The 14,237-nt window shown below is 50.8% G+C and overlaps 1 protein-coding gene across 1 annotated transcript; it reads right to left on the bottom strand.

Annotated features, from left to right (window-relative positions):
• Positions 1-3,077: 3,077 nt before the first annotated feature.
• LOC132353955 (tetrapeptide repeat homeobox protein 2-like) lies at positions 3,078-11,791 on the bottom strand. Its single transcript, XM_059905458.1, has 5 exons — positions 11,762-11,791; positions 5,921-6,020; positions 4,175-4,344; positions 3,816-4,055; positions 3,078-3,596 (listed from the first exon to the last, which is right to left on the bottom strand). Exons 1-5 carry the CDS (start codon positions 11,789-11,791, stop codon positions 3,078-3,080), a joined length of 1,059 nt encoding a protein of 352 aa, XP_059761441.1.
• Positions 11,792-14,237: the final 2,446 nt, after the last annotated feature.

Raw genomic sequence — 14,237 nt, 5'->3', positions numbered from 1 at the left:
TGTGAGTGGGGGTTTGAGAAAGGTTTGGGCATCATCTGCCAATATGTCCCATGTCCCCTTCAGCTCTCCTCTGACCATGCTGAGATTCTGCAGGTGCTGGCCTGGCCTGGCCTAAGAGGTTGGGGCACGTGGTGAGTTAGACTAGGTCAAGGCCAAAGAAACCTGCTGGGGAGAAGCCCAGGGACTGAGGGGGAGGGAGGGAGACCAGAGAGGGAGAGGAAAGGGGAAGCATGGGTCTCCGCAGGGCAGAGAGGTGGAAGATGGGTGAGTCAGAGGAGGGAAGAGTTGGAGGTGGGGGTGGGTAGTTGTTGACATGGCAGAATAGTAAGACTGCCCATTTCCTCAGCGCTTCTTGTATCTCAGGCTCCGTGCCCAGTGTGTAAATGGCACACTCCGTGTAATTCACACCCGCCCCCAGGTGGTTGTTACCCAAAGCGTCACGGATGTCCAGCTGTCCACATGGCTCTCTCTGAATGGTCCAAGAAGCAGATAGACTTGGTAAAACTCAAGAGAGCAGAGGGGTTAAGGGCTGTGGTCTCCGGCTGGGCAGCCTAGTTCACGCTCAGCTCAGATGCCTGAGGTCTTCTCAGAAAGGCACTTGAGTGCTCTGATATTTGGTGTGACCTCCTGTAGGCAAGGGATTAGGCTGCTGGCCTTAAAGGACCTTTTGTAAGGGTATTAGAGCACAAAGGGCAGCAGCTGTCACATGGAGAGTGACACAGGCTGGGGGGACCTTGCCAGTTTGGGTTTTGAAAGCAAGACTCGGCTGCCTCAGTTTCCTCTCCTTTCTGCCCCGCCCGCATCTCCCCCTCTCTGCCCTGCTGTGTCTCCCCTCTCTGCCTCTGATCTGTCTCCTTCTCTGCCCCTCAGTCTCCTGGAGGGGTCTTTGTGTTTTTTCTGTCTCCATTCCTACCGGGTCTCTCTGATAAGCACAAAGGGTCTCATTCTATCCTGGCAATTGTCTCTCCACCCCCAAACCACAGCCTGTCATGTGGACCTCTAAATCCCTGTTAATTCTCACTATATTTTGCTGAGGCCGGCCTGGCCTAAGAGGATTGGAGCATTTGCTAAATGGGACCAGGACGGGGCCAGAAAACTGGCTGTGGGGAGACCCAGGGGTCAGGATGGCCACAGACAGCAGCAGGGAAACTGGAGACAGAGGGAACATGAAATTGGTGCAAGGTTATAAAGACCATGGACCCCAAATAAAGACTTTGTAGATATCTATCTATCTATGATTGGACCCTTGATTTATGACAAATTACCCAGCCTCTCCATAAACTGACCATTGGAAATCCATGAGGCAAAACCAAAAAGAAATCCCTGTCTCACGCTATACATCCACAATCAATTCTAGATTTTTTTTTTTTTTAATAAATTTGTTTATTTATTTTTGGCTGTGTTGGGTCTTCGTTTCTGTGTGAGGGCTTTCTCTAGTTGCGGCGAGCGGGGGCCACTCTTCTTCGCGGTGTGTGGGCCTCTCACTGTTGCCGCCTCTCTTGTTGCGGAGCACAGGCTCCAGACGCGCAGGCTCAGTAGTTGCGGCTCACGGGCCTAGTCGCTCCGCGGCATGTGGGATCTTCCCAGACCAGGGCTCGAACCCGTGTCCCTTGCATTGGCAGGCGGACTCTCAACTACTGCACCACCAGGGAAGCCCAATTCTAGATGTTTTAAGACCTAAATATGGGAGTTAAAACTGTAAAGATTTTAGAGAAGAAGACAATATCTTTATAACCATGTGATAATGAAATGTCTTAAACAAGAGAAAAGAAAAAGCATTAACGCCAGAAGGGAAAAGAGCAACTCCACCCCACCCCCACCCCTCGCAAACCCCTGAGCTATATTGAAAACAGTAGGCTGGGGATCTCAGACTGATGTTATCTGTAAACCGTTTTCAGTTTGTGACAAGGCAAGTAGACCTTGAACTTCAGCTTTTATAAACTTTTATATCAACCTGAAAATGGGGGCATATCTTGTGAAAATCATTTTAAATTTTTAAAAAATAAATTTATTGGGCTTCCCTGGTGGCGCAGTGGTTGAGAATCTGCCTGCCAATGCAGAGAACACGGGTTCGAGCCCTGGTCTGGGAAGATCCCACATGCCGCGGAGCAACTGGGCCCGTGAGCCACAACTACTGAGCCTGCGCGTCTGGAGCCTGTGCTCCGCAACAAGAGAGGCGGCGACAGTGAGAGGCCCGCGCACCGCGATGAAGAGTGGCCCCCGCTCGCCGCAACTAGAGAAAGCCCTCACACAGAAACGAAGACCCAACACAGCCAAAAAATAAATAAATAAATATTTAAAAAATAAAAAAAAATTAAAAAAAAAATAAATTTATTGCTTTACAGCATATCAGCTTGCCACTGATGGAAAGGAAAGAAAAACACTGGTTCATCACAAAAGATGATGAGAGGCACTGAAATACACAACATTAAAATAAAGAAATTCTACTTATAGAAAAAATGCACATCGGAAAAATGTTTGCAACACTTTAGCCACCAAAAGGGATAGACACATAAATTCAACCAAATTAAGAAAAATGGGGGGAAAAGGACAATTTACAAGTATTCCTAGTGTCCGATTAACACGTGAGACGAGCTTACTTAACTTCTCCATCATTGGAGACATCAATATTAAAACTACAAAGAAGCCACAGGACGGCAGATCAGCAAACATTAAAAAGTCTCAAATCCTAAACGTCCGACAGGCTGGGCTGGAGCGCTGAGCTAATGCTATTGGTCCAGGTCGCATAGGAAGTTCTCCGGCAGCGCCCGCGATACCGGAACACACACCGCGAGCAGCAATTCCACGGCTCACTTAGGCATTGACAGAAACGCCCACGGGCGCCCCGAATAACGGGGCGGGGGCGGGGACATTCAGAGCTGCGCGACCGGTGACACAAAAATGTCCCCTCCCCAGGCTGGATCGAGAGAGGTGCAGTCACGCTGCGGAGGGTAACCAGCAGTGAACCCCAGGCAGCCGCATCTTCCTGCACCGCGTGGGCGCCAAGCGCAGGCCCCCAACGCCCTAGTCCCCTCTGGCCCCGCGGGGTCTGCAGGGCTTTGCGGGGACAGATGACCCTATAAGCTCAGTAACCGCTTGGGGTCTAAGTCGTCCTCATCCACACACTCATCTCTCTTTCGGGACCCAGACATCAAGGGAGAGGGGGATCCGGGGGAGGGGTCTTGGGGTGAGAATACCACTGTAAAATCTGGAATTGGAAAAGGATCCGGGCCAAAGTTGGGGGCGTAGGGGTCCAGAGGCCAGACTGGGGCCGGGGCCGGGGCTGAAGCAACCTGGACGGGCGCCTGGGCGCCTTGTGCCGGGGCCCACATGGCCTGGCCTTGGCTGGAGATGCTGGGCTCTGGCGCTGGGAGCATTCCCGCGGGGCTGCGCGGAGGCGGACTGCGGAATCCCGGGCCGTCTGGGAATGCGGGGCCGGCAGCTGCAGCGGCGGCAGCAGCAAGGACAGGGGCAGGCGCGGGGCCGGGGGCGCCGGGGGCTCCGGGGTCCGTGGGAGCATCGCGGGCCCTGTGGCTTCGGCCCTTGGCCAGTCGTTCCAGCCGGGAGCGTTGGGCCCGGCGGTTCTTGAACCACATCTGGGGAGACGGGACCGGGAGGAGGTGTAAGAGGCGAGGGGCTGCGTGCACTCGCCTCTGCCCCGGGTATGAGGCTGCCCCGCCCGGGGGAGAAGCCGGCCTCCCCTCTCCCTCGGCCCCGCAGACACAATTAGAGGCCCCTGGGGTTCAGGAGGCCGCCGGGGAGGGGTGCAGAGGGCAGGAGGGGTGCAGAGGGCAGGAGGGGCAGGGCTTGGGCACCAAGGGGCCTGGGGGCCAGGAAAGGGTCTGCCCGAGAGGGTCCGCGGGTTCAGAGGCCCGGAGGTCTGGGCACGGGGAGACCACGGGGCGCGTCAGTCCCGGCCGGGTGGGGTTGGAGGGCTTGTATGGCACAGGGTTGAGGCGGACTCGGGGTCCAGCCCTGGGTCGGCACCCGGAGACCCCTTGCTTGCTGCGCGACCCAGGGCAGCACCAGACCCCTTTGGCCTGGCTGATCCCCTCCTGCAGAGCGGAGAGGGCAGAAAGGTGGCCCAGAGGCAGGGCACTTGATAAGCGGCGAGGTGGGAGCGCGTCTGGTAGGGGGCGGGGAAGGGCGGGGCCTGGTGGGGGGCGCGTCAGACCTGCAGTTTGTGCTCCTCTAGGTTGAGCCTGGCCGCCAGGTGCAGGCGGTCCTGGTAGCCGGGGTACTTATTCTTCTGGAAGTATTCCTTGAGCACGTCCAGTTGCTCTTTGGTGTACACCGTGCGCGCCTGCCGCTGCCTCTTTGGGGGTCCTGAGCTCCGTGTGGGGCCTGGCCAAGGGGGAAGCAGGGTCACAGGAGCCCCAGCAACAGTCCCCAGCCCGCCTGGCACCCTCTCCCTACCTGCGCCAGGCCCTTGTGAGCAGCCGAGGGGCTCAGGCCTGAGGGCGGCAGGCAGCGCGTGGAGAAGCCTGCGGCATCGCGACCAGATGTTCTTGGTCAGACTCAGGCTCTCCGTACTTCAGCCCCAGCCCCTGCACCTCTCTGGGCCTCAGTGAACACAGCTTTGAAATGGGCCTGCTCACAGCTCCTGGAGTATTCCAGGGCCCCCAGCCTGGGAAGGCAAGCAGGAGAGGCTCCTCAGGGCCCCCCCTCTCCCATCCAAGGGCCGGAGCCACCCTCACGTTTACAGGGGACCACTGCGTGCCAGGCTCTCTGCTCACCTCGCCCCAATAATGTAATTCCATTCCCCAGACTCCGCGACGCCCTCCCCACAGCACAGCGCAAGAAGCGCTCACAGACAGCTGGGCCCTTCTCTGGATGCCCAGGAGGCCTCCCAGCCTTGGCCCTAGGACACCCCCTGCCCAACCCCACCGCCGGCTCAGACCCCTCTTGGTGGCCCAGACTCACCCATGAGAGACTTGGGTTCTCGCTTCCTCCTCACTGCTGCTCTGCTGTCTGCATTTGAGGCTCTGCTCACAGGGCCTGGGGCTTACATCCCAGCTTTATGCTGTGCCCACCTGGACACACCCTAAGGGTCCTGGAACCCACCCTCTCTTGCCCCACCCTCAGACTCACTCCCTTGCAGGAGATGCAATCATTGATTAATCCCTTTTTTAATTGAGCAGCTACTACTCGCTGTGCCTTTCCTGGGAGCTGCTAATAACCCTCTGTGTTAAGACAGCCTGGGTCCTGCCCTTTTCCCTTTTGGGATGAGTGAACTGGGTCTGGTTTGCCTGTTTGACTCAGGATCTTGGGTCTCAGGAGCCCAGCTTTCTGCCTCTCCTGGCTGCCTAGACCTGGGGCTAAACATCAGACTGAACTCCTGGCTTGTGCCAGGGCCTCCTGGGGTCAGGGGGGGACACAGCTTATGATGCTCATCCCCAGGGGGCTTTTATTATCATCAGTGGGAGATGACAATTAAATAGGTGATCAAATACAACATGAAACAAAGCAAAGAGATCATGTGATTTGATTTACGTCACTTTCTGTTGCTCACGGGGGCATCCTGCCATTTACTCTGCGCCTTTTTGGCAACATTCAGCCGTAATTGGACATCTTTTCTGCTTCTTGGGCAGTTGGGAATACATTGGTCACCAAGACAGTCGATGGTGCTGCTGTTGACAGGGGAGAATCTAGTAATGTCCTTGGTCTATATGATGTGACTCGAGGCCACCTTCTCCCTACTTCTTAAAGGAGATTAAATGGAACATCGTGATGTTTAGATGGGCAAAGATTGAGGAAGAGTCTCCATGCCAGGAATTGGTAACTGAGGGGCTGGGGAATCTGGCTTTCTCATGCTTTGGGAGTGTAGGCTGGTGTTGGAGACATTTCGTGATAGCTGCCAATACCCTCAGCCAAAGACCACCAGGGAGAAACTGGTGGTGCATCTGTTCTGTCCAGACACCTGAGTGGGTGATGCCATCCTCTTTTGGCAGGACCTTCATGGAGTCAGGGGTCAGGAAGTCAAGGGAGAGCACAGCTGACAAGGCCCACAGGCCATGGTGCTGGAAATACATGGGAGGTCAAATTCAAAGTTAAATAAAAATATATAGATGTTGTTATTAAAGGTCAAGTTCATTGTTTTTAACTGCTACGTAGTGTTAGATATAGTAATAATCCATCAACTCTTCCCTATCAAGCCTCATAAATATGCTGGGAAAGCAGGAGTGACCAGAAAAGCAAGGTCCCTGCCCTCAAAGATTTTGCAGCGTGGCAATTTATTTGGCCAATAAAAGCATAACTAGATGGACAAACTCACTGATACTATTTTAGGAAAATGTATAAATATGGAAATGTTCGTGGCAGCACTATTCACAGGAGCCAGAAGGTGGAAATTAAACAGAAATGTCCATCTATGGATGGAGGGATAAACAAAATGTCATTTGTTCATACCATGGAGTATTTTTTAACCATGAAAAGGAATAAAATACCGATCCACACTGCAACATGGATGAACCTTGAACACATTAGGCCGATAGAAAGAAGCCAGGCACAAAAGGTCACACTCTGTATGGTTCCATTTATAGGAAATGTCCAGCATAGACAAAGCCATAGAGACAGAAGGTGGATTAGCGGTTTCCAGGAACTTGGGAGAGGGGAAAATTGGGACTAACTGGTGATGGGTATGGGGTTTCTATCTGGGGTTATGAAAAAGTTCCAAAATGGATTATGGTGATGGATGCACAACTCTGTGAATAATCTAAGAAACATTGAATTGCATACTTTAAATGAGTGAATTTTGTTATGTGAATACCTATCAATGAAAATATAGAAACGAATGCAATGCTGATTTTATTGCCTACTAGATTGATCAAGATGGGTTGGGACATAGGATGGGGAATGTCTCTTTCTCTCACTGCTGATGGAACGAAGGTTGGTAAAAGATTTTTGGAGATTTTGGAAACCGAATTGGTGAGACTGAATAGGAGCGAATGAATGTAGTACCCTTTGGTTTTTATCAAAAAGAGATTTGTGCTGGGAGAATTCTTGACCACTGTGAACATGCACGAATATATTGATATTTTCTTGGACTACCAATCAGCTGAGTTAATGGGATCAATCTGTGTCCTTGAATAAGAGAAAGAATAAGTAATTCTTGGTAACTTCAGACTGTGGAATGCTAATTAACAACTAAAAGGAATGAGGGGTGGAATCTTTAGTAACAATTGATGATTTTCAGTGTAGTCTTTGCGTTCTTTGCCTGGTGTATCTTTTTGCCAAAATAAATGTGTCCGGAACAGAGTTCTTGTTAGGTTTTTTTTTCTCCCGAATCTCCTAGTCTAGAATGAGAAAAACTCAAAGTTGATGACTAATGGTGTGTGATTGGATGAGTGTGCAGTTTTTGACGTGGAGTAATGTCTCAGACACACTGTTCATTTCTGAGAATGTATACATTCAATAAGCACATAATATATATATATATATACACACACACACACACACACACACACACACACACACACAACATATATCCATAATATACCTGCATTAACAACAGCAACAAAACACCCAGTAAAAATGAATTACCCAGGGGCTGTGGAGAATGATGTATGTTCATTTTCTCTCTTTCCTACTGCTTAACTATTATTATTTTTTCATTTGCAAGCAGGAAAACAAGGACAATTTCTGGCTCTAGATGCCGCCTGGGGCCACGGGGATGCCTTGCCTTCTGTTCTTCTGACCTCATTCATTCCAGGGCTGGATGGAAACCCAGAGGGCAGAGCCCATCCAGGGACAGCTGAGGGAGCAGGAGTTCCTGAGGGTCCCTCCTTGAGTTTCCCAGACTGCCGTCTGATTCCCAGATTCAGATGGATGGGGAGGGTCGTCTACGGCCCAGAATCCCCTTGGGCTAAAGAGACAGAGATGGGAAAGGAGTCGGTAAAAATATGTGCTAAGAGGAAAAAAGTAGTTCTTTTATTTTTGATTCAATCAGAACAGAAACAATGGCTCTCTCCCTATCCATCAATTCCTTGATCTCCTCTGCAGCCGCTTCCCGGGCAAGCCCTGCATCTGGCCCTCCCCGTTTGGTTGATCCGTCTCTGCCTCCTGCCTGGGAGATGCCCACAGATGGCGAGACCTCCCCCGCTCTCTGCAATGAGAGGCGTCACTAAAGGAGCAAGCTGGGCTTTGAAGACAATGCTGGGGAGATGAAGAGAAGATGGGGGAAGGGGATTTGGTCTCTGCCTTCTAGAACTTCTTGACCTGTCTTTCCATCATTGGGGTTCTTCTCTGGGTCTCTAGACGTTGCTCTCTGCCTCTTCTTTCATTCTTGAAATATAGTCTATTTGCAGATTCCCTATTTGCCAGTTTGCCTACTCGGTAAAATTTCTTTGTAACACCCAAAGGAAGACTCCTTTTCTAGTTATTTGCAGACGTGTGCAGAGCTGTGAAAAATTCGAGGGGCCAACCTTGTGTGCTCGCAGCCGACCTGGAACACAGGGACACTCTGCCTTCTCGTTTCAGCTCTTATACTATAAACAGGTGCCCTTTTCGAGGTCTATTTGGGGCCGCATTTTGGGGGTATTTTTGCGCTTTGAAAACTGTGGTAAGATTTTATAATATTAATATCGTTGTAACCATTCATAAGTATACAATTCAGTGGCAGTAACTACATTCACGATATTGTGTAACCATCACCACTCTTTATACCTAAAACCTTTTCAGCATCCCCAACAGAAACTCTGTACCCCTTAAACACAACCTCCCTTTCCACCCTCCCCCCAGCCCCTGGTAACCTTTGCTCTACTTTGTGTCTCTACGAACTTGACCACTCTAATTAACTCCTATAAGTGGAATCGGACAATATTTTTTCCTTCTGTGTCTGGCTCATTTCACTAAGCAGAATGTCTTCACGGGTCTGCCATGTTGTAGTGTGCGTCGGAACTTTATTCCTTTTTATGGCTGGAGAATATTCCATTATGTATGTATACACCACATTTTGTTTCTCCATTCATCTGTTGATGGACCCTTGGGTTGTTTCCATCTCTTGGCTATTGTGAATAGTGCTTGAACAAATATTGGTTCAAGTCCCTGCTTTCAATTCTTTGGGATATATACCTAGGAGTGGAATTGCTGGGTCGTGTGGTATTTTTGTGCTTTTTGTTGGTGATTTCACTGTTTAAAATGCCCCTAAGCATAGTACTGAAGTGCTGTCTTCTGTTCCTTGCCAGAAGGCAGTGATGTGTCTTACAGAGAAAATATGTGTTCGAGATAAGCTTCCTTCAGGCACGAATTACAGTGCTGCTGGTCACATGTTCAACGTGAAAGAATAAACAATATATGGTAAATATAGTGTCTTTAAACAGAAACGCACATAAAACAAGGTGACCTATTGATTGGTTGATGAAAAGGCAACTAGGGGCTCCCAGAAACATAGGAGCAGAAATGAATTCGAGAATTCCATGTTTGAAGTATCTTTATAGAACGTAGCTACTCAAAGAATCCAGCAAAAGATGTCACAAGTCAGAGCTTGGAAGGGAGGGACCTCGCGGGCATAACAAGCTCTGGGGTCTAATCTGGTGGGGGAGGAGTTGTGAAAATTCCCAGCAAAGTGCCAAGTGCCCGGGAAGAGTTGAATCTAACAGTGGCTCCCTGACCAGACAGCTTTCTGCCTCCACAAGTTCCTCTTGATGTCTCATCCCTGCCCTATTCAGAAGGTTCTGGAAAGAACATGGTATGTGGCATCTGTGAATTCCTGGGGCTCTCTGCAGATGGGGAACCTGCAGACGGGGAGGTAGGGAGGTGAAGGTTGGGGGGGGAATGGGGGTAGGGCTTGGGGGCGCTCCTGAGGGCAGCCCAAAGGCTGCCAACATCTGTCCCATAAAAACACACATGCCAACAATGAATAATTCTAGAGGAGGAAACAGGGTCCCTAAAGAGAGGAGAGATGGTCGGAAGTCGCAGGCAGAAGTGTCAGGCTCTTCGGTAACCACAAGGTGACAGCCAAAGGTGGGAAAACTCTTTCCCAGCAGGAGGAGTAAGACATCTCGGCTCCCACGTGCCCTCCCTGCCCCTCGGCGCCCCCCCCCCTCCGTCCCCCCCACCCCCAGCCCCGTCTCTTCCTAGGGGTCTCAGTGTATGAGAAGCCTCACACCTCCTCGTGGGGTTTCACTAAGCAGGAGTGTTCATTCTGTCCCGACGGTCTGTCCCTTCCCCTCCCCCACACTCCGTCACATGACTGTCCCCCTCCCAAATCTGATCTAATTCTCTGCCTGCTCTGCTGAGGCCGGCCTGGCCTAAGAGGATTGGATCATTTGCTAAATGGGACCAGGACAGGGTCAGAGGACCGGCTGTGTGGAGACCCAGGGGCCAGGGTGGCCGCAGGAGGGCGTCAGAGGAGATGAGGAGATGGAGGACCAGAGAGCAGGGGGGCGGGGGGCAGAGGGGCGCATGCGCACTCCCTGGCTGTTAAGGAAACATTTAAAGGGTAAGGAGGGTTCCAACGTGGTTGATTTCAAAAACATGTATCCCGAGCCTGTATCCTGATTTCCGACCCACTCTCCCCTCTCTGTCCCTTTGGGGGTAACAGGGAGTTCTGGAGGCAGGGAAAGGGGTTACATGTGTGGGAGTCTGGGGGTGTCTGACCGCGGCTCTGAGAGATGACCTGAGGTTCCTGGCCAGGGAATGTTCTGGAAGGGTCCGACCTGCCAGCAATCTTCTGCAGAGCCCTGAGGTCTAGCTCAGCTTTGGAGTGTTCAAGGAAAGCATTCGGTTTTTTTAAAAAAATACAGTATTTAAAATATATTTTGGGACTTCCCTGGCAATGCAGGGGACACAGTTTCGAGCCCTGGTCCAGGAAGATCCCACATGCCCTGGAGCAACTAAGCCAGTGCGCCACAACTACTGAGCCTGCGCTCTGGAGCCCGAGAGCCACAACTACTGAGCCCACATGCCACTGTTACTGAAGCCCAGGCGCCTAGAGCCTGTGCTCCGCAACAAAGAGAAGCCACCGCAACGAGAAGCCGCGCACTGCAACAAAGAGTAGCCCCTGCTCACCACAACCAGAGAAAGCCCGCGTGCAGCAACGACGACCCAGCGCAGCCAAAAAATAAATAAATAAATAAATTTTAAAAATTAAAAAATACATTTTTAATAAATTAAAAAATATTTTAAAATATTTTAAAAATGCCTCCGTTTTAACTTTGAATATAGTAAATAGCAATTGATATAACCAATCTCCACCAGGCTCCCTGGGTCCTCGGTAACTTTCAAAGGCTGGAGAGGCCCTGGGCTGTGTCTGTGTGTCCCGGTGAAAGTCCTGTTAAGACTCTGAAGTGCATGTAGCAGGGCTGTCGAGGACATTGGTTTCAATGGGCAAAGAAACCATGGCCCAAATATTTTTTATTTTCACCACTAGTTGTGTGTCTCTGGGCAAGGCGTGTGTTTCTGTGTGTCTCCTTTGTTTGCATCTCAGTTTTCCTCCTCTGAAGACCTGAGTTGATAATCCACATTGCTGAAGCTGACAGTTTGTCCAGTATACACACCAGTATGGAGGTTCTAGCTGTTCTATCCAAATAAACTCCTGAGTTTGGTCAATATCTCCTCCCCAAAATAGGGGAGCAATCCTCCCCATTTGCCTGGGTTCAGGGGTTCTCGGAATGTGGGACTTTCAGTGCTAAAATGGGACAGTCCCAAGAAAACTGGGTTGGTTGGAGCCCTTATCCCTATGTCCCTCTGGAGCACCTTATGGTCCATTGGTCCATTATGTGTCCTTATGGTCCATTCACTACAGGGTTAATGTCCTTACGGCCTGGTCCAGCACCACAGGCTCTGCCATCGCTATTGGGCCCAAAGAATATTTTATAAGTATAGACATACACATATACCTGCATGCACCATATATCTGCATACACAGATATAAGTGCAAATATATTAATGTAATATATATAATATGTCATATGATCTATAATATAATTATGATATATATTATATAACATTACACACATATATGTCTGTTTATCTATCTAATACATGGTATTGTCAGCCTTCCATTTTAGGCATTCTGGTGGGACATAGAGGCATCAGTGTGAGGTCTTAATTTCCGTTTCCCTGATGACTGATGAAACTGCATCCTGTATCGCGAGTTGATGGACCACTGACTATCCTCACTTTTTAAAAAAAATAAATTTATTTATTTATTTTTGGCTGCATTGGGTTTTTGTTGCCGCACGCGGGCTTTCTCTAGTTGCGGTGAGCAGGGGCTGCTCATTGCAGTGGCTTCTCTTGTTGTGGAGCACAGGCTCTAGGTGCTCAGGCTTCAGTAATTGTGGCACTTGGGCTCAGTAGTTGTGGTTCGAGGGCTCTAGAGCGCAGGCTCAGTAGTGGTGGCGCACGGGCTTAGTTGCTCTGCAGCATGTGGGAATCTTCCCGGAGCAGGGATCAAACCTGTGTCCCCTCCATTGGCAGGCGGATTCTCAACCACTGCGCTGCCAGGGAAGCCCTATCCTCACTTTTGAAATGTCTATTTAAGTCTTCTGAAACCTGGGTGAATTTCAAGGCAATGATGTTTCCTAATTCCAAATGGTGGAGCCAGGGAAATCACCATTCCTGCCCTGGGGACCAACCAGTGGGGCCCCAGGCTGGTGCCCTGGGATTCAGCAGCTGTGGGGTCCAAGCTCCCACCTGAGCAGGTGCTCGGACAGGTGAGGCCTGAAGGCTCACAACCATTTTGTGGGTGGTCCTGGAGATAATCTACAGTTGGAGAAAGCAAGCCTTGGGGGAGGAAGGTGCCTGCCCCAGGTCAGGCAGGATGTTCTCCATCCACACGGACCCACCAGTTGGAATCCCCAGCTGCTCAGACACGGCATTCCCAGGCCCTAGGGAATAAGATCTCAGGGAACAATAATCCAGTGAAAACTGCCCACGAGGTAGGTCTTATTGTCATCTCCACTCCACGGAGGAGGAAACTGAGGCTCGGAGAAGCAGAGTCCCAGGTCCCATCACACACATAAGTGACAGAGCCACGGCTGAGCCAGCACCAGCCCCCCAAGCCTGCACCCTCCTGACCACCAAGCTACATGGCCTCTTCAGATGCTCACCACAGCCCCACGGATGTCAGATGTCCATTTCTCAGCTGAGAGAGGTTCTGTCAATTCCCAAGGACACACAGGGGTGAGTGGCACAGCCAAGAATAGAACCCAGATATCTTGGGCCCCAGAGCCCTGCCCTTGACTCCTCAAATCTACTTGGAATCCCCCCAAATAGGGTGAGGCCAGTCCAGGCCTGTGACGTGGGCTTCCCGTGGCTCATCTGACTGGATGATGGTGGCAACTTATTATTGTCCCCACTTTGCAGATGAGGAAACCGAGGTCCAGAGAGGTTATGTGAATGGCCCAAGGCCACACAGCGAGTAAAGGGTGGGCTTCACATCAGCCCTTGGCAAGACTCCCCCGACTTGGCTGGTTCACCCTCTCTCTGCAGGCCTGGGTAGCTCCCTTGTCCACTGGGGACAAGGAGCTGGGATGGATGCTCTCACTACCTAACATGGGAGGCGGGGAAAACCTGGATTCGTGGGCTAGTTAGAACCCAAAGTAATCAACTCAGCAATAATGTGATCCCTGCAGCATCCGGCATCCCAATCTCACTCCCTTCTGCTGCAATCATGAGTCCCTGGTCCTTTCGGTAAAACCACACCACAACTTGCCTGTGTGTGTCTCTGCCACCTGCCTCTGCCCCTCTGCCATTCATTCTGCCACTAATCCATCCCATCCAAATTTCTTGAGCATTTACTATGTGTCTGGGACTGTCCCAGGCACTGGGAATACAGCTGAGAACAAGATGAATGTGATCCCAGCCCTCCTGGAGCCCACGATCCCATGAGAGGGGCAGATAAGAGACAAGGCAGTGCTAAGAGTTTTGCAGAAAATAAAATAGCGTGAATGTGTTAGGCAGCTAAGGGGGTGCAGGTGTGAGGAGCCCTCAGTCTTGCGGTAGAGCTGAGACTGAAACTCATCAATGACCTGATGCAAGTGTCCTCCAGCATCTCACACTACCTGGGGCCACCCCCGCAGTCTAACCCCATTCCCTCCTGCTGCAATCGTGGGCCCTTGATGTTCCTTGACAAACACCAAGGTTCTTTCTCATTTGTACCTTTCCGTCTTGGTCATTCCGTCGTTGAACAAATGAATATTTATTCCCTCTTTGTGTCTCTCCTCTGTCTCGTTACATCTCTCAGTCCTTTTATCTCCCTCAGTGTCTCTGTGTTTCTCTTGCTGTCCGCCCCC

Source organism: Balaenoptera ricei, chromosome 19 (genome assembly GCF_028023285.1).
Source record: "Balaenoptera ricei isolate mBalRic1 chromosome 19, mBalRic1.hap2, whole genome shotgun sequence".
In the NCBI taxonomy this organism is placed as follows: Eukaryota; Metazoa; Chordata; class Mammalia; order Artiodactyla; family Balaenopteridae; genus Balaenoptera; species Balaenoptera ricei.
Note: the sequence above shows the minus strand (reverse complement) of the source record. Positions and strands in the feature narration are given on the sequence as shown.